At 42.8% G+C, this 19,479-nt stretch overlaps 1 protein-coding gene across 2 annotated transcripts in view; it reads left to right on the top strand.

Annotated features, from left to right (window-relative positions):
* Positions 1 to 18,916, top strand: part of AHCYL1 (adenosylhomocysteinase like 1) — a 47,802-nt gene extending 28,886 nt beyond the window's left edge. Inside the window, exons 2-17 of one of the 2 annotated variants that reach the window (XM_049880143.1) lie at positions 4,492 to 4,603; positions 6,845 to 6,988; positions 8,220 to 8,320; positions 8,783 to 8,885; positions 10,056 to 10,150; positions 10,728 to 10,834; positions 11,642 to 11,758; positions 12,016 to 12,079; positions 12,884 to 12,972; positions 13,324 to 13,394; positions 13,762 to 13,856; positions 13,943 to 14,041; positions 14,450 to 14,518; positions 15,001 to 15,079; positions 16,173 to 16,293; positions 16,846 to 18,916. In XM_049880143.1, coding sequence (XP_049736100.1) covers positions 4,492 to 4,603; positions 6,845 to 6,988; positions 8,220 to 8,320; positions 8,783 to 8,885; positions 10,056 to 10,150; positions 10,728 to 10,834; positions 11,642 to 11,758; positions 12,016 to 12,079; positions 12,884 to 12,972; positions 13,324 to 13,394; positions 13,762 to 13,856; positions 13,943 to 14,041; positions 14,450 to 14,518; positions 15,001 to 15,079; positions 16,173 to 16,293; positions 16,846 to 16,852 — 1,473 coding nt within the window. In that variant the 3' untranslated portion in view covers positions 16,853 to 18,916. Of the gene's footprint in view, positions 1 to 4,491; positions 4,604 to 6,844; positions 6,989 to 8,219; positions 8,321 to 8,782; positions 8,886 to 10,055; positions 10,151 to 10,727; positions 10,835 to 11,641; positions 11,759 to 12,015; positions 12,080 to 12,883; positions 12,973 to 13,323; positions 13,395 to 13,761; positions 13,857 to 13,942; positions 14,042 to 14,449; positions 14,519 to 15,000; positions 15,080 to 16,172; positions 16,298 to 16,845 lie in introns of those variants that run through there. The other variant, XM_049880144.1, reaches the window with a different exon arrangement.
* The last annotated feature ends 563 nt before the right edge of the window (positions 18,917 to 19,479 follow it).

Below are 19,479 nucleotides of genomic sequence, written 5' to 3'. Positions count from 1 at the left end.
GTAGGGTACCACAAGAGGGATACAGGCCTTTCAAATAATCCTCGGCAGTAAGAAAGACCGATCCTGCTACTCACTTCTAAGGTATGTTTTCTTAATGATTTGTTTTCCTAATAATCGCTGTTTACCTTTGAGCCTAGTTCTTCACCCTTAGGAGGAAACCTTTCTGAGGAAATTAAAAGCTGTTAGATAGTCATGTGAAATAACAAGTTTAACAAGGTGACTTTTGGAGGCCTAAGTTAAGCAATATGCAGATAAAACTACGAAGACTGTAGTACCCAGCACGTTCCTAAAGAAATAGTAAAATTCCCTGACAAAGCCACCTGTGTCATTGTTAAACACTGTGGGTCAAAACACCTCTACAGACTTTAAAGTACCATATCGCCTTTCTTAGATCTTTTGTGGAATAGCCCTGGGTTTAACATGCTCAGCTGTTAACCAAAAGGTTAGTGGTTGTAGCCCACCTAGAGGTCTCTCATAAGAAATGCCTGGCAATCTACTTCCAAAAAATCAACTATTGAAAACCTTGTGCTACACAGTTCTACTCTGACATAAATGGGGTCACCATGAGTTGAAATCGACTCAATAGCCGCTGGTACTTAGTTGATGCCCATTAAATGTGTTGACTGTAAGAATGTAATGCCCCATAGGGTGTTATCCTTATCACTACCCCTTGGCCATAGTGTCATAGTGGAATTCTGGTAGCTTTTAATTCTCTCTTATTCAGGAGCTAGAAGGCAAAATTGAGTGGTACTTGGGAAGGAAGTATAGCTAAGCATGAGTATATAGGCCATGTGTTTGTGGAAATAAACTTCTCAATCAATGTCTAATGGTAAAAAATATCAGTTAGGGTCAACTGAGTAGGATACAACCGTTTTTCTTTTTGAGGCTTATAACTTTTTTGGTTTGCCTCTGATCCCTTTTTCTTAAAAACTTCTGTATAATTCTTTCGGCTCACTCTATCACCAGACTTACCACTAGGTGGTGGATGTACCCACAAGTTGTTTCTTCAGTAGAATTTTTCTTTGTCATTCTCAATATCACATGGAAGAGAGTCCATCATTAGTCAGCTAAGCTATTGGTAAAAAAAAGGTAGAGGTGCTTTAAAACAGTTAGCATGATAAACTGGCCTGATATTTAACTGGGTTTTTAAGACACAGCAAGTAGAGTTCTGTATTTGGATGTGCCATTTGGAGAATGGGCCAATATGACCTTCTAACCTTTCTCAGATTAGTATTAGTTCAAGAATGGAACACTAATGTGCTTGCCCAGCTGTTGGTAAGGCTGTTTATGGGGTGGTGAGCACCCAAGCACAAAATAGTTGTTTAACACAGAACTTGTAGACTTTAAGGTAACTTTTTGGACTTTAACCACTTTATCTCCTTTCCCTCCCTCCTTCGCCTGCTGTCTACATCATATTTAAGACCCAGCATCCCTTGGAGATCTAGATTTGAAGAAACACCAAAACACACCAATTAATACTTAACAACGATAGGAAATAATATAAACAGAGCAGCTTTGCGGTTTGTCTTTGGATTTTGTTTTCACCCAAATTAGCATATTTGGCTTTAATTGCAGTGAATCCAGCCCAGTTAGAAGTCTGTTACTAAGATCTGGTTTCACTAGAGAGAACACTCGTGACATCCAAGTTGCTTTTGGCAGCAGTGTCTTTATTTACAACGTGAAGGTGAACAACACTCCAGGAAGTGCTTTGTGCAGGGGGCGGGGGGGTGGGTGGGGACAGCTTCTAGCTGTGAAAGCAACCAGTGGACCTAGCCTGCCTGGAGGAAACTGGCAGAGCAGAGGCACTCCACGGCAGCAGTTGTGATACAGGTGTCATCAGCTTTTAGGTTGGGGTCAGAGAGAAGGCAAGGTTAGCATGCAGCTTGTATAGCTGACATGTCACTGGACCACCTTACAAGCAGTGAGAATATCAAAGAACGTAAAGAATAGGCAGCCACTCATCCAGGGTCATGGCTTGAGTTAACATTCTGCCCACTTCACATATGGACCATATTCATTATTCAAATATGATTAGTAAGCTGCTTGCAACACAGTCTCATATTTTTAGATGGGAAAGATTTTTTCTAAGCTTTAGGCTACCGATGAGCTGTATTAATACAAGGTAGGATTATGCCTATTAATTCCATTCTTAGGTTGCTAAAGAAACGTACTTGTATCTTGCCACAGCTGCCTAGTTTCATATTTAAAAAACTGCAAATGTTATTGCAGTTTTCCCTTCTCCCTGCCCCCCAGGTAGGTGGTATCTGGGAACATGCCTAGAACTTTTTGAAAAAAGATGAACAGAGGAGGGAGGCCTAACAAGCCAAGAGAGGAGAGCAGCTTCCGGATAGGCTGCCTGTGCCAGCAGCACGGAGGCTGGGAGGGGGAGGGCTGCCACTGTTTTAAAAGGCTTTGCTGGCCCCTTGATTATTTTTTTCACCACCAAAATATTTGCACATTGGGTTGAAAGTCATTACCTTGGCCCTGGATTAATCTCTTCAGTAAAACAAGCTTTGCTGACTGCAGAAGTCACATGAACATGCAGTGGGAAATCCTATCTAGGACTAATGCCGACCTGTGGCCATCTCATTGAGTGTGCTTTTGGACAGCACTTGTGCTTTTGACATTTCAGGTATTTAAAATTAAAGTTTTAGCACCTAACACGAAAGAAGAGCTGCTTTGGACTTAACAAAGATATTTGTTAACCGCAGTGCAGTATATGTGGTTTAACTTGAGTTTTCTTAACTTACTTATTTTGAAGCTTGAGTGATTTGATCTTACAGAAGGATTCTGAAGGGGTAACACATTCTACAAATATCTACTGAGTGCCTTCTGTGTTCAGGGCCCTGGACTAGGTGTTAGGACATGAAGGTCTTTTCGTTCTGTGCCTTTAGGATCTGTCCTCAGACTTAATAAAACAGGCGGTGGTCTCTGCCCGCTCCTTATTTCACCGAGCAGCCTAAAGGAAAAAACTTGCACGACTGGATGTTGAGCCTGGGCGGGGGGTTTAAATGGAAGCGTATCCAGCTATTTCCCCGAGGGCCTGCTGCCCAAGTAGTGGTGTATATGGCCGTTACTGCATGGCTATTCATTCTCTGCTTTCATTTTTGATGTGAACCGTGCCAGATGGGAAGTCAAAAACACAAATCTGCGCTGCCTTGATTTTTGCTTTGTAACCTATGGACCCTACTAATTCAGTTTCTGATTTGTTCATTTTAGCTGCCTGTGCCTAGGCTGAATTTCAGCCTGTGAGGCTGTACTTCCCTGGCTGGAGAGTACACAGTGACAGAGGGGAAGGTTTTGCAGCTGTAACTAATGAGCACTTCACTGTTGCTGGCTTGGGAATGACCATAGCTATGTTGCCAGCTTCATGGAGAGAAGATTTTAATCTATAATAGCTTACATTTCCAGAGATACTTGCTGAAGATTTAGCTTAATGGATTCTCCAAGGGAACCCTTCCAGATTTAGTCAGATCGTGATGATACAGAAGAGATTCTCAATTCAGAGTCTCACACCATCCTGTTTATTTTCGGAGGCTGAAGTTTATTTTATATTCTGATGAAAAGGTTTATCAGAGTTTAAACAGCTTAGGAGAGAGGTTTGAACCATTTAATAGAAGGAAGTGTTTTAACGCACTTTAGAAGCATCCATTAATTTATTTACAAATAACATTAATTGCAAGCTATTTGCCATTTATAAAGCCAGTCTTTCAAGCACTCTTCAGACAATTCTCTAGTTCTGGTTTATTTCATTTAAGGGAGTTTCTAATCCAGAGTTTACCAAGTCATTATTTTCCCTTTCAAATTAGTCCTAATTAGTTGGACTTTAATATGATGTGTGTATGTTTTTCTATCTTTTTCATCAGTATATTCTTTATTTTAAATTTTTAATGAGTGTAGAAGGTCCTAGAGAATGCTACATTGGCTATGTGAAGTATAGGTTATGGGTGGGCTCTGACTATTGGCACCCCAATGTCCACTAGCATTTCTAGGCATCTCTTTATGATTCTTTAAAAAGTCAAGACCGTTGCCAACTTCAGGGTAAGAATATGCTACAAGGGAATGTTCTGAAGCAAACAGAAGCGCTATAAGGTTGCGTCGGTTTTTTGATAGAGTTGGGAAGAAGGGTAAAAAGCTTGTTTTAACATGTGAAGGTTATAAGAGAAAAGAAAACTATGGAATGTGAGAAAGAAGGATTGTGAAGTTGAATAAATTCTAAAAGAAGTTGGGTCCTCACCACCACCCTTCGCCTCCCCCCAAAAAAGAATTCCTCCTGAAAGTTGGGAAGTGACAGTAATGGGCATCTGGGGGACAGGGCGGGGGGAGTCATAGTAGCCTCTGCTCTGTCATTTCTGGTGGGAGAGTTGCTGCCTCAGTAGGAGCCACATGGTAACGTTGCCATTTAGGGAAAACAGTGAATGGCTTTAAAAAAGGGAACATTTCATAGTCTTTCTTATTATAAGTTTTCAACTTTCTGTCTTCTGCTTATAGCAAATCCAGTTTGCTGATGACATGCAGGAGTTCACCAAATTCCCCACCAAGACTGGCCGGAGATCTTTGTCTCGCTCCATTTCCCAGTCCTCCACTGATAGCTACAGTTCAGGTAGGTCTGAGCTTCGTGTCCTCTCAGAGCCTTGAGCTATTTCACTACCCAGAGGCCTTCACTTATCTGAAATCTGAAAATACCTCATGTCAGGACTGTCCATTTTTGTGCCGAACGCTAATAATTAATGGCTGAGCAGTGGGAAGTCCTCAGCCAGGCTTGTAGCTGGGGAAGCTCTTGTCGTTTTGAGACTTTTTACCCCTGACTGTCTCTGTGTGTGGTCTGTGGCCAGTGCCTGGTTGATAGTACTGGGCCGGTTCCCATTCCCACGTTTATCCCCTCCCCACCCCCAAACACAAAGGGAGGGAATCAATCGTATTTTGGCTGACGGAAGTAGCCTTGAAAAAGAAGTGTACTTGAAAAAGAAGTGTACTTTGGAAGCTTAGTTTATTTATAAAATATTCCCTGCCACCTATCTTTTTTTCTTTCTTGTCTCAACACTGCTTGAATTGTAAGAATGAAATTTAACATTTTAGACATTTATTAGGTTACCCTTTATGTGGAAGCACCTTCCTCTGTTAAACTCTGGAGTAGGAAAGATTCAAGTTACTATAACATGACTCCAGTTCTTTTCTTGTAGTTCTCTCCTCCTATTTTAGCTCTGTGTAAGTAAAGTCTTTTTCTGCTTTGAATTACGCCTCTCTCAGCTATAGAGAGGGTGTTATGAACATTAACATGGAAAGAGATCTGGAGCTTTAGGATTTGAATACAGGAAGAAACATTAGGAGCGTCTAATTTAACCCCTTCATTGTTCATCTGAGGAAACTGAGTCCCTAAGAGATAAAGAGGCTTGCCCCAGGTCACCGATGGCCAATCGTGTCAGCAAAGAGATTGTTACAAAAGCTAATCATTGTCTTTTGCCAGAATATTGTTTGCATTGTCTTACTAACATTATGGACTGGGCTTGATGTACAAGGAGTATAAAAAAATCAAGGAAACCAACCAACCAAAAAGCCTTGTCTTTGCCCTGTGCCTTTGATAATCCAGTATAGACCACATAGGCAGACAAGAGCAAATGTGGTATACGGCATTAAGTACAAAAATAAATGAATATACAGATTCACTGCGGGGATAAGTATGCAAGAAAAGGTTCCAGATTTAATGGCTATCACAAATGAAAAGGTATTACAGAGTGACAAATATGAAAGGTGGCACATGACAAGCAGGCTGAGTATATCTCAGAAAGAAGGCAAATTAATTTTGAAAGCTTGAGTTATAAGAGGAAGAAAGATGGAACAAGTAAAGAAGGCTTTAAGAAGTCTTCAAAGATCTTGATGGCCGTGTAGTATGAGAGCATTTTAAAAAGCTTAGTAATATAGTTTAATTGTCCTAGTGGGGAAGATAACCTTTAGTATTAGTCGCGTTAGCTGGACGGAAGAAGGACCTATATGTCACGGTCAGTGAGAGACCTGATTCTCTGGCGGAGACAGTGAGGAGGGAAACTTTCAAATCAGAGAGAAAAGACGTGATTATTGCACGTCCTCTTACATATCTATTAAAAGGACATTTTTAGCTGTTAATGCAGCTGCTTTTTAAAGTTGATCATTTTGACAGACTTCCATGACCCGCAGTAGAACCGAAGCTGTTCGCCTTTTGTGCCATTTCTTTCCATTTCTGTATTCCTTCAGCACAATTTAGTGTAAAATCCCTTGTAAGATTATCTTATCTCTTTCATCCATAGCAATGGTTCTCAAAGTGTGGTCCTCAGACCAGCATCAGCAACACCTGGGAACTTGTTGGAAGTGCTAATTCTTGGGCTCTAACAGCGACCTACTGACTGGGAAACTCTGGTGTGGGGCCTAGGAATGTGTGTTTTAACCCACCTTCCACGTATTGCTGATTGATAGATGCTTAAGTTGGAGAACCAGTGACTATAGAAATAGCATTTCTTATTGCCTTAATTTATTTTTCTGGTTTTTTTCCAGGTCTGGTTCTAATCCAGGTTGGGACCAAGTAGTCCTATTATCTGGGGTTCGCTAGAGCTGATGCAGGATAAGCATTAGTGGCTGCTTAGCACAGGCGCTGGTGGCATCAGGATGGGTAAAATGGCTGAAGCACTGAAAGATCCACAGTAGTTTCATTCCTACCATCTATTAGACCCCGGAACTGAGAGTGACCTAAAAGGTGGCACCAATTAAGAGAGTTCGCTTACCTTAAATGAGAGTCCCTTAGGGGCTGCACTCTGTGGAACTGGGGCCATTGAGGTTTTTCTGTCTTTGTTTCTTTCCTTCCTGGCTCTAGCTGCATCCTACACAGATAGCTCTGATGACGAGGTTTCCCCACGAGAGAAGCAGCAAACCAACTCCAAGGGCAGCAGCAATTTTTGTGTGAAGAACATCAAGCAGGCAGAATTTGGACGCCGGGAGATTGAAATTGCAGAGCAAGGTAAAGAAAAGGAGTGGGTAAGGGACTCAAATGGACAAAGGGACCAGAAGCAGCCCTCTTGCTGGTCATCAGGATCCACAAACAACTTAAGCCTTAAAAATTCACTTGAAGATGTTCTGGACAAAATACAGCATCCTGGACTTTTTGACAAAGACTTCTGTCTGTATGGAGCATGAGCCTCAAGGGTTCTTGTTCTCCCTTTTTCCTGGTCTCAGCATATGGTACTTACACACAGAGTAGCTTCTCCTCTTCTCTCATGACACCATATTCAAAGATCTCTGTGGCAGAATCAGCAAGTCCTAGATCACTACATGGTGGTTAGTTCTGCAGGATCCTACCATACCTGCAGTCACTCAACCAGAAAAACCCAAACCCGTTTCCTTCGAGTTTATTCTGACTCTATAGGACCCTATAGAACAGAGTAGAAGTGTCCCATAAGGTTTCTAAGGCTGTAAATCTTTGTAGACTGTCACATCTTTCTCCCAAGGAGCAGCTGGTGGGTTTGAACTGCTGACCTTTTGGTTAGCATTCTAGTGTTTTACCACTGCACCACCAGCGCTCTTCCTGCCAGTCGCAGAGACCCAGATTTCCCAGAAGCAGCAGACCTAGGAGGGTTTTAAGCTAAGGATGTGGCGACCTAGGATCATGTTTGGTTCTGAGCACCCTCTGCCGGAGCAAGAGTAAAAGTGACTAACAATTGGTTAACTCTTGGTTTCTCCACCCCACCCCCAATAATGTCTGATTGCTCTCCTGTTGCTTTCACCTTGGGAGGGAGTAGAGAAACCAAACTGACACGGTGGGGTAAGGCAGCCTGGAGAAACAGAAGCAAGTGGCTTCTGCTAAAGGTAAAGTCTTTCTTCTTGGTCTAGTGATTATATTTAGTAGTTCATTAGCCAATGCCATAACTGCTTCCTTCTCCTCCCAAATGAATAAGATTCCTCCTCCATTTTGATCGGCTTTCACTCTCCATTTTGATCAGTTTTGAGAATTTACTTCATTCTCTATCCAGTCCTCTGAAGCAGTGGAGGAAGAGAGGAATTCCAAGTGATTGGATGGTGACTCCCCACTGTTCTGCTGTTGATGCTGCGAGTCATCATGGAAATATGTTTAGAGTTGTTCTGCCTCATCTCACCATATCTCAGCAGATCCAGGCCAGCCCTAGATGTTGCTCGGGCAGGAACTGATGATGTTGCTAGTGCAGACCTAGCTCAAACCCTCTGTTCTTTCACAGACATGTCTGCTCTGATTTCACTCAGGAAACGTGCTCAAGGGGAGAAGCCCTTGGCTGGTGCTAAAATAGTGGGCTGTACACACATCACAGCCCAGACAGCGGTGAGTTTGTGGGGAGGAAAATGAGGGACTCCTGATAAGGGGAAGAAGGGAACAGATTTTTTTTTTTAACTTTTCCTTCCTCATTAAAAAAAAAAAATTTTTTTTTTTTTTTTCCCTCATTAGCCAGCCTCCAAATGTTAACTATGAGGTGGGGACCTCCCTGTTACACAGTAATGAGGTTCTCTACTTTGTGTGTGTAGTTATAATCCGCTTTTAGCAAACCTGTCTTACAAAGATCTAAATTTGCAAAAAATATGACTCTTAAAAAATGTAATTAAGACTTTTAGGAACATATCTTTTGGGTAAAGTTAGATACCATTGTGCCACCTAACTCTTTTGTAATCTCCCACCTCTGCACCTGTTGCTCCAGAGGTGAGGGGTATCGTTCTGTTAGTGAGGTTTGCGCGTCACCGCTGTCTGGGCCTCCTCTTTCTCACGCTGTCTTCCTACGCATCTGGACAGGTGTTGATTGAGACACTCTGTGCCCTGGGGGCTCAGTGCCGCTGGTCTGCTTGCAACATCTACTCCACCCAGAATGAAGTGGCTGCAGCACTGGCTGAGGCTGGTAAGTTCAGCTTCTTTTCACCTGCCCCAAAATAATTAGCTAAACGTAACTGTTGTGTATCAAAATTGTTGTTACAGTATCATTTATGTCTAGGAGCTGTAAAATTTGGGGGATAATAAAAACATCGACAGGAAGAGATTGGATCCTGCAATTGATGTCCAGATCTACGGTGGAATATTATGTCCTCATTGCAAACGATCTTTGAAAAGAATCTAATGACGTGGGGAAATGCCCAATTCTAATGTTAAGTGAATAAGTGCAAATATCAAACTGTATAAGCTATATCATTTGAGTTCAAAGGTCTCTTTTCATCAAAAGTCTCATCAATTTTGAGAGAGAGAACACAGGAAGAAATACCTTCTTTATTGACTGTTCAGGAGATAATTTGGTATTCGGTATTTGATTGCAAAATACATGGACTACTTGCACGTTAAATTGAACAAGAAATAATTTTTCTTGTTAAAGTGTTCCAAAGAGACTCATCATAAAGTTTAAGGACCTCTCATCTTCCTGGCATCCTCAGAAAGTGACTTTGTAATACTTTTGTTTTTGTTATTCACTTTTTCCCAGTGAGTATTTATTGCCGAAAATTTAGGAAGTTCCAGAAAAAAATTCATAATTCTACTACACAGAGATAATACTTGATGTGTTTTCCCCTTTTTTAAATTCATTTTTGACAGAGAAGAAATAAATCTTAGAATGTGTACGGTTTTGTAACCTAAATAAGATCTCTTCAGAGTAGTTGTCCAGCTGACTGAGAGACGCAGAAAGCATCATTTGTAGTGCGCATTCACATGGCCGTGTGATTCTGCTTCACTGTTTTCCTAAGGTTAAACACAAGATGTTTGCTAACGTAAACAACACTCGACTAAACAACTTTGCATTCATACTCATTTCATTTTCTCTCCTTAGGATAGAGTTCTAAGGAAATCACTAGCCCTAAGAGAATAACATTTTAAGGCTCCAGAATTTGTTTTTTTTTAATCCCTAAATGTTAACCAAAGTAATTTCTGAACTAGAAGCACTATTTTGACTCCTTTTGCTTTTGCCGATTGTTTCCTTTCCATGATAGTTTCTTTGGCCTTTTTCTCTTCATGGGATCTCAGAAAGCATTGGTGGAATAGGGCACTCCTCAGAGGAAGAGTCAGCTGACGCGTTCTGTTTCTACAGGAGTTGCCGTGTTTGCTTGGAAGGGAGAGTCAGAAGATGACTTCTGGTGGTGTATCGACCGCTGCGTCAACATGGATGGGTGGCAGGCCAACATGGTAATCATGCATATCTGTCCTGCATTCCTGACAATAGATTTTCCTTTTTTCCCTCAAAACATGGTTCCCTAAATATGTTTTGGATGTTTGGTCTTACGCACTGACTTTGTTGCTTAAGTGTTTAGCGTGGTACCTATTCAGAATGGGTACTGAGTACTGAATGGAAAGGTGGGGGAAGGGTAAGACTAGCTGAACACGTGTGACTCAAGCATGGCAGAACGAATTAGAAGGAAATGATGTACCTTTTTTGAGTATGATTCTTGTTTCTTCCTTCCGCCCCAGCTCTCCTTTTGCATTCAATGGGGCCATATATTCCAAGACTCTAGAGTAAAAATGACTCTGTAATAAGCCTAAAAGTACTATTCATCGTAGCCTAGGACAAACCTAGGAATCCTTTTAACCATTTTACACCAACAAATTTTACTGTATTTCCACTGTCTAAGCCTGCTCTAAGGAGCTCTAAGAAGGGCTCTTCTAAAACAAACAGGGCTCTCTCACTAGTGCAGAAAGTGGGTTCAAAGTTCCCCCCAGCTCTAGCAGCCTGAATGCCCATAGAAGTCTTCTGGCTGTTCTATAGATCCTGGATGATGGGGGAGACTTAACCCACTGGGTTTATAAGAAGTATCCAAACGTGTTTAAGAAGATCCGAGGCATTGTGGAAGAGAGCGTGACTGGTGTTCACAGGTAACAGATTCTGGAGTAGCTGCCCCTGTTGTCTTTGCCTCAGCAAATTCTTCCGGTCTCTGTTAGGCTTTAGGGCTGTGTTCCAGATTTAGAGTAACTAAATGGGAACATCTTCACTAGACAAGACTTGAGTTTTTATTCTTTGAAAAACCAAGGTGACCTTATATAAGGAGGTTATTTCAGTTTCTAGTTTACATATTTTTCTCTCCCACTTACTCCACTGAGTGATTCTCAACAAGTGTTGGGAGGTGGGGAGTGAGTGTACCTGGCAAAACTGTATTCAATATTGTATTATAACTTTATATATGAAATATGAAGAACAAATCCTATTGTAAAATTATTCGTTATGCACACTACAGAAAGTAAAACTGGGCAAAATATTGTTGGCTTACGAGGATACCTAAAAGATAACTGAAAGTGTGTTTCTCAGTCGGGGGCACATTGCACATGCCGTCACCCAGGGACCCATGTCAGAATCAATGATAATCTTCGTTCATCAGACGTAGCCATGGGTTTTTAAAGGTTGAGAAATGTTGGTGTAAGGAAATAAGTAAGAGAAGTAAATTTCTTCAATTGAAAGGATTTTTTTTTCCTTTAAGAAAAAAGTGGGGGGTGGGCAGGAAAAAAGAAAATAAAAAGGTGAGATGACAAGGAAATGATCTTGTTGACTGATATCCTTGGGCAGTTAATAAGGCTGGGTGTAGGGGGGCAGTGTGGACCTTGGCGAGAATTAGGCAGTTTTTGTCACATTTTATGCTTTACAGGCTAACTTGCTTTTTGTTTGTTTTTGTGGCCCCTTTTCCTTAGGTTATATCAGCTCTCCAAAGCTGGGAAGCTCTGTGTTCCAGCCATGAACGTGAATGATTCCGTTACCAAACAGAAGTTTGATAACTTGTACTGCTGCCGAGAATCCATTTTGGATGGGTAGGTTGGAATTTATAGGGATAGAAACTATGGGGGGTAGATTTGGAGTGGGTTGCTGTGTTCATCTGCTGTCGATCTTGCCTGGTCCCCTGATCATCTCTTGGCTTTAAACGTTTGTTAGAGGGCCCAGTTCATACCAAGCTCAGCCGGCTTCCAGCTGTAGTTCTCCGGGGCGCTGATCCACACTTCTTACTTTGTGCAGAGGGACTGTGTTTGAGTTAATAATGTTTAAGTTGAGCCCTTGTCTGTTTCCACAGCCTCAAGAGGACTACAGATGTGATGTTTGGTGGGAAACAAGTGGTGGTGTGTGGCTATGGTGAGGTAAATAGTGGGGCCTCATTGTCTCTCTCTGTCTTTTCGTAGACTTACTAGAAATGTTGGGTGAAGACTTGTGCTGTCAGTCTAGAGTCAGTCATGCAGGGTTTCAAATCTGCTTTTAAAGAATGTGTCTTAAAAGAATAACCGAGGTCCTTTATTCAGAGTTATAAATAAGACTGAACGAATGAAGTGAGTTTTCAGATTTCACCAGTTTGGCTTGTGGAATGGAATCTCAGCATCATTTCCCCCCAGTTATAACAAAAACCTTTTGTGGGGCTTAATTCAAGCACATATGTAGCTTTTTAGCCCTATAGGTAACTTGCTGTGGAGTGAAGGGTGGGGTCCAAAGTGGTATATAGTTGCTTTTTTCTAAACTGGAATAGGTTATGGCAGACTTTATTGTCATCAACAATGACCCATGGAAGCTCCCGACCTCCTAGATTGTTTTTAAATAGATGCATCGCAAGTAAGAGTTACCAGGTTTTTTGGAATAAGACATTCGAGGTTATAGTTGCTCTGCCTTGGCCTTGTTTCCCTAACGATAACACCTTTTATTTCCTTGATCTTTTTCACTATCCAAAGCCCCAGCCCTTACTATGAAATGTTTGCTAAATTACCTCTCTGACTTTAAGATTTACAGCATACTCTGGGTCCATTTCTGCTCTGCCTGGGCTTGGAGCATCCCTGCGTGTGCTCACTAGTTGCTGAATGATTTCAGGAAGGTTAATTCCCATCTCCCAAAGAGCCCTCCCAACCCACCAGCCAAGCCTTAATGAGCCTGACAGCCTTCTTTCCTGTGCTCTGCAGGTGGGAAAGGGCTGCTGTGCCGCTCTCAAGGCCCTTGGAGCAATTGTCTACATCACAGAAATCGACCCCATCTGTGCTCTCCAGGCCTGGTAAGAGCACATGGGTAATACTCTTAGAATCTCTCCGGGTACTTTATGTTCCTCAGGGCTCACCATTGATCACATTCACCTTTCCTCGCAGAAATCTCACAGGGGAGAAGAAAGTTTAGGATTGCTAATCCTGGGGCTCTTCTAGAGCTTTTTGGCATTTCCCTTCCTGGGTGGAATCTTGGGGAGTCTGAAGAGGCCAGTGTGTGTAGTTTAGCACAGCTGGTCACTTGTCATCCCTGTTGGTAGCACTGGATCTGACATTAGAAGGGGATTTAGTTGTCTTATTTTGTGACCAGCTTCTGTCCCACTTCCTTCTTGCTTTGCTCCTAATGTGCTTTCCTTTTCTTCCAGCATGGATGGGTTCAGGGTGGTAAAGCTAAATGAAGTCATCCGGCAAGTCGATGTCGTAATAACTTGCACAGGTAAGTATCAGTGCTTTGATGTAGATGGAGGGGTGTTGACCCAGAAGCTAAATCTTGAAAGTGGTCTGACTGACTTCCATTCAAAGTAGGTGCTAGGTTTAAAGCTCTCAGAACTAGAGCGTTCCAGTAAGCTATCAGAACCTTAGCATGTTTTCCAGAGCAAAGAGCCTTTCTTCCCAGTGGCTTTTTGTTCTGCTCAATCTTAAACAACTGAGCCGAAAGAGCTATATACATACTTCTTTTCTCATAGTGCGTTCATGTTCTTACGTGCCAGGAAACCTCCTCTCTTCCGTGTTCTAACTGAAAGCCAGTTGGTACCTTTTTCCCCCAAGTTTTTCTTTCCTCAGCCACCCTTCTTTCCTTTTAGGAAATAAGAATGTAGTGACACGGGAGCACTTGGACCGCATGAAAAACAGTTGTATCGTATGCAATATGGGCCACTCCAACACAGAAATTGATGTGGTAAGACTCCTCTCATTCATTTGTTGCTAGGCCTTTCTCCTCTTCTTCCATCATAGCCACAACCTGCTGTGCCCTCTTCCTTTCAGACCAGCCTCCGAACCCCTGAGCTGACATGGGAACGAGTACGGTCTCAGGTCGACCATGTCATCTGGCCAGATGGCAAACGCGTTGTTCTCCTGGCAGAGGTACACACACAGAAGGACCCAGGCAGTGCACCACCACAGCAGTTGGGGTGGAGGCAGGGAATAAATATTTGGGCCTAGGCTTCCTTAAACTTTGTTTTTTGGTAGAGGTATAATTTCAAAATGTTTTTTTTTTTCTGATCCCCAAATTAGAATCACTCAAAAATTCTACTTTTTACAAAGAAACACTATTTCCATACCACAACTGATTCTTCACCTTTTCAGACTCAAGTGGACTTAAGGAAAATGGATAAAACCTAAGAGTTCTGATCTGGAATGTAGTTTTTCCTCTTCTGACAGAGTCTAGAGGGATAGAAAGTCCTTTCCTGTTCTTGCCTGACTTGTTCAACACTGGAGTCTGAGACAGAGGGATGACACAGCTGATGCCAGGGCTCTCTTTTACCTTTTCAGGGTCGTCTACTCAACCTGAGCTGCTCCACAGTCCCCACCTTTGTTCTGTCCATCACGGCTACGACACAGGTGTGTGGCACAGCGCCTGCTCCCCCTGCACTGAGATTAGTGGGACTGAGCAGAGATCAGCGTTCCAATGAGAGTAGAGCTGGGCGGGGGTCGGACCTCTCTGAAGTGCGCACTGCGCTATGTTCTCATTAATCTGTTCTTTTTCCAGGTCATAAGTTGTTGAGACTTAGGCTTCTTCAAGTATAGAAAAGAGTCATTAGTCGCAGTCAGTGTTTGGCGTCCCTTTGAGTTGGCTGTTTTGTTTGAGAATCTGGTGCTCCAGCTTAGTTGTATTTAGTCTGTTCTTTTATCAGTAACTAAACAAAAACACCAACAAATCCACTTGGGGTGTGTGCCGACATTTAATTCAGGCAGAGCCCTGGGTGCTTTCGCTGTAGTAGATCACTGTAGTACTTACTACTAAGACCCTGTTAGTCCTACTTTATTGTTATACCCCTGCCAAAGAAGTGTTTGCTTTTTCTGACCCTCCCTTCCCACCTTAGGCATTGGCACTGATAGAACTCTACAATGCACCCGAGGGGCGATACAAACAAGATGTGTACTTGCTCCCTAAGAAAATGGGTGAGTGGACACCGATACTGATCCTCAGACAACTGCATGGTTTGGTAAAATGAATATCCTGAAAAGCATTGGCTTTGGAGTCAGAGTTCTAATCCCAGTCCCAGCACGTAGTGATTGTTTGACCTCGGCACAGATTCTAATCTCCTTGAGTCTCAGTTTATCAGTAAAATGGGAATATCAGTGCATCCATTGCAGCACTGTAGTAAGAATTACAGATGAAGAGTAAAAGTGCTTAGCATCGTGGCTTAGTGTAGGTGCTCTTATGCTTAGTAGCCTCATGAAGTTCAGTGAACTCTCTCCATTTCCCCAGTGCAACTAAGTATAGCCTGGGGCCAAAAAGGAGAAACAAACAATGCAGATTTTATCATCCATCCTCTGTGTAGGTATGCAGACCACCCCTCACATGGCCTCCTGTATTTCCAGACACCGCCCTGCTGTATTCATGTAACATAATGCCTCATCTCTAGTTCTTTACCTTTCTGAACAGCGGTGCCCACCTCCCATCTCTCATCGGTCAGCCCAAATCCCTGACCTCTTAAAGCTAAAATTTCTTACCCTCAGCCCTTCCCACACCTTACTTCAAATTGGTTTAAAAAAATTTTTTGTTTGTTTTCGTAAAGGCAAAGCCAGGGAAGCTTATCTATGGAAGAGTAGTAAATTTGTGCCAACTACCAGAGAAATCTCCGATCCTAAGATTTGAGGCCTGTTATTGTTCTTATCCTAAATAAGAGCTTCCTGGTATCTACTTTGATTTGTAATTTAACTAGCATTTAATCCAGTGACGAGATTGCTGTAGACAGGTGAGAATAGTATGCAGCATGTTGGCCACCGAGGTGATGGCCGCAAACTTTGCCAGAGAAGGAGAGGGAGATACAAGCCCACCCCGTTTTGACACCTTGGTAAGGGAAATGCACTCTAAATGTACTGAGAGAAGTTCCCTGCCGGAAAGGCAGCTTTGGGTTTTTTTTTTTAGTTGACCATTTCAAGTCATGGATTCTTTCAACCCATTGCCCACACTCTCAGAAAACTTCACATGAAAACAGAAATGCATATTTGAGATGTCGTCCTCTCCCCTGCCGCTTTTTCTTCCTAGATGAGTATGTTGCCAGTTTGCACCTGCCGTCATTTGATGCCCACCTGACAGAGCTGACAGATGACCAAGCAAAATATCTGGGACTCAACAAAAATGGGCCATTTAAACCCAATTATTACAGGTAACTTCTTCCCTGTTCCTCCACAGGGCTCTTCTGAAAGGCTCTTTTCCCCAGTATTAAACCAGCAGGCTGGCCAGCTTTCTTCAATAAGGATCAGGAACTATGGTGATTTTAGAGAATACAAGAGCTCTGTTTCAGATTAAAAGGGTAGGCAGAGAAATTGTATTGCCAGTGGTAGATGTAAAGAAGTATGGATTTTCTGAAATTTTACAGCCTGGTCCTCACCCCCAGAGATTCTGATATGGTTGGAGCTGGATGGGGCCCAGGCATTATTTTCTGAAGGCTATCCAGGTTATTCTAATGTGTGGTCAGGGTTGCAAACCATGGAGTTATATTATTAGGGAGCAGGAAGTACAACCAGAGATGGTACCATCAGAGCCCTGAGGAAGAACAGGGAAGGATGCTGAGCCCACAGACAACCTGGGGAATGACTGCAGGGGTCCCCAGCCTGGGCCCTGGAGGGACCGTGGAGAATGTGCTAGTTTTGATTCTTCTCTTGGAACTCACATATGGAGGATACAAGTGCTAACTGGTCTCTCTCTCTCTTCCCAGATACTAATGGACCATATTACCAAGGACCAGTCCCCATGAACCACACAAGTCTAAAAGAAATATTTTTTAAGATAATTTTTATTTTCTTCTTACTCCTTTCCTCTTGATTTTTTTTCCCCCTGTGATTTCATTCTTGTTTTTTCATCTCATTATCCAAGTTCTGCAGACCACACAGGAACTTGCTTCATGGCTCTTTAGATGAAACTGAGGTTCAAGATACCTCACCCTAATCACTAAAGAAGGATCTTACTCTCCCAGCCCAGAAAGGTGATTCCTTCTTTACCATATCTGGGGACTTCAGTCTTAACTGGGTACCTTATTAACAGGAAATGCTAAGGTACCTTCTGTGTGGAACAATCTGCAATGTCTAAATTGCCTTAAAAGAGCCCATTTCTCAGCTGCTGAAATCAGTGCTCTTTCACTTCTCCAGAGGAGCAAGGGTGGTACCTTACCAGCCAGGTAGGTTAGATGTAGGTGGTGCATGTTAATTTCCCTCTGAAGTTCCAAGCCCTGTTTCCTGTGTAAAGGTGGTATGTCTGGTTCAGAGATGTGTACTAGTGAGTGTTGTTTGTTAAGATCCAGTAGGTCCACTTGGATTCAGTACAGCCCTTCCTCCACTCCTGCCAGACCCTCTCATTTTCCTAGTTTTTAACCAGACTGCACTTTATCAGGTTGAATTTTTCCCCTAGCATTTGTTATTTCTGTTGTACAAAAAGAAATTTTTTTGTAGTGTTAACACTGAGGAGCCGCTTCAGTGCTTGGCTAGTTGTTACCAGTTTCTCTTTCAGACCTTTGGAGCTATGAGTGCAGAGTTGAGTCTAGTGAAATGCTGGTCTCAAACTCTGAGAAGCCCCTCAGTTTCTATAGTTTACAGCTTCAGTGACCTGGGGCCATAACAGCAAAGTCTATCAGCTCTGCCCCATCCAGCTTGTGCTGAAGGCGAGTTTCTTGAGCCACTACTCAGTATAGAGCACTGAGCTCCCTTTTTAGGATTTATCCTTTAAAAGCAAATTTCTGGTCAGCTGTGCTTTTGCAACCTAAAATATTTAAACGGAGGTAAAGGTAGATGGGAGAAAGGAAGGATAAACTGGGCCAGGGTGAAAGAAATCTAGCTCTGTATAATTTGTCTGGGACTTCAGGCCCTATATAACATTAGTTTTACTGAAATGGTGCCACTTTTGGTTGACACATACTGCAAAAAGTTTATGAACCAAGACTTTAAGGGGCAGTTAGTGTGTAGAGACAGTAATCAGCAGGTCCTGGCTCACGTGCTAGAAGAATCCCCAGGGAGGCTCTCAGATCAGAGAGCGGTGCTCCCACGCCACGCACCCTGCTTACCAGCGTCTCTGCATGGTCAGATGAGCTTTGTTCTGCTCACGAGCTTTAACTATATAATTATCCAAGATTCTAAATCCTCAACTTGTTCTAGCTTGTGATCCTTCAAAGTTGGGTCAGGCGTTAGTGCCAGGTACTAGAAAATTTCATTTCTCTATTGCCACTGATCAGAGAGACAGATGTTAAAAACAGGAACATAAGAAAGGAAAGCTTTCACCTGCAGCTTCCAGCAGGGGACAGTTGTCTTGCCAAAACTTTTTTCCCTGTCCTCTCCTGTTTCTCCCCACCCGAGTCCCTGCCCACTCCTTGCCCGTGTGACCATTGTCTTCTCTGTAGATGCTAAGGGTTCAAGCCCTTTTTCCCAGGGCACATAACCAGCCAATCAGAACACCACACCCATTAGGGAAGGTAACCTGGCCAACAGTGTATCCATCGCGTGTCAGGTCTGTTGGAGGGAAGGGGCCAGGTCCTGCTGCCCTCCGGCCTGTCCCAGCTCCCATATCAGTTACTGTGTCCATAGGAATAATAGGTAAGGGCTCCATCTCTGTCAAGCCATGTAACAAAGGACACTGGGAAAATGTCTGGCATCAGAGGGAGCATGTGGAGAGCAACTTGGGAGGAACAAGTTTATTTTGTATTGAATGATTTTTAATGAATGCAATATTAATCCTTGCAGATGAGCAATAATCATTAAAGTCCATTAAAATGATAAGACTTTATTGGCAGTCTGTGTCATTCTTGGTTGAACAGCAAAACTTCCTTAGGACCTGTTTTCCGGGGTGGGATGAGTCACGGGTCAATATTTAATAGAGGAACAAGCTACGTACAGAGCTCTGTAGTAGTATCTGAAGTTTGATGCCTGCTCTGTTGCCAAGTACTGGGCCTAGGCACTTTCAGTCTAACTTCCTTCAAGAAGCAAACTTGCTGCTTAAGCTTTGGAGCTTCTTATTTGCTCAGTGCTTTTCCCCACAATTCAGCTGTTGTGTGGGACAGAGCAAGCTAGGTGTCCACAGGATCTGAGGCCTGCTGTGGGAGTGGTCCACATGGGAACTGGTGGTGTGGGGTAGGGGGCTCAGACCCTAAGTAGGATGAGAGGGGCATCCAGGCAGGTTGGTTAGAAATAGGGGGGCTTGATCAAATAAGCAAAAGCATTGAGAATAATGGAAGCCAGTTTTCCTGGAAAGGGAAAAAAAACGCTGGTGTTTGGTTTGAAATGGAGGCATCACGGTGAACTTGTGAATTTGGAATAGATACAGAAACCCAGATGTAAATGTGTATGTGAATATTTGTGTGTCTATA

The sequence above is a fragment of the Elephas maximus genome, chromosome 3 (genome assembly GCF_024166365.1).
Source record: "Elephas maximus indicus isolate mEleMax1 chromosome 3, mEleMax1 primary haplotype, whole genome shotgun sequence".
Lineage (NCBI taxonomy): Eukaryota > Metazoa > Chordata > Mammalia > Proboscidea > Elephantidae > Elephas > Elephas maximus.
Note: the sequence above shows the minus strand (reverse complement) of the source record. Positions and strands in the feature narration are given on the sequence as shown.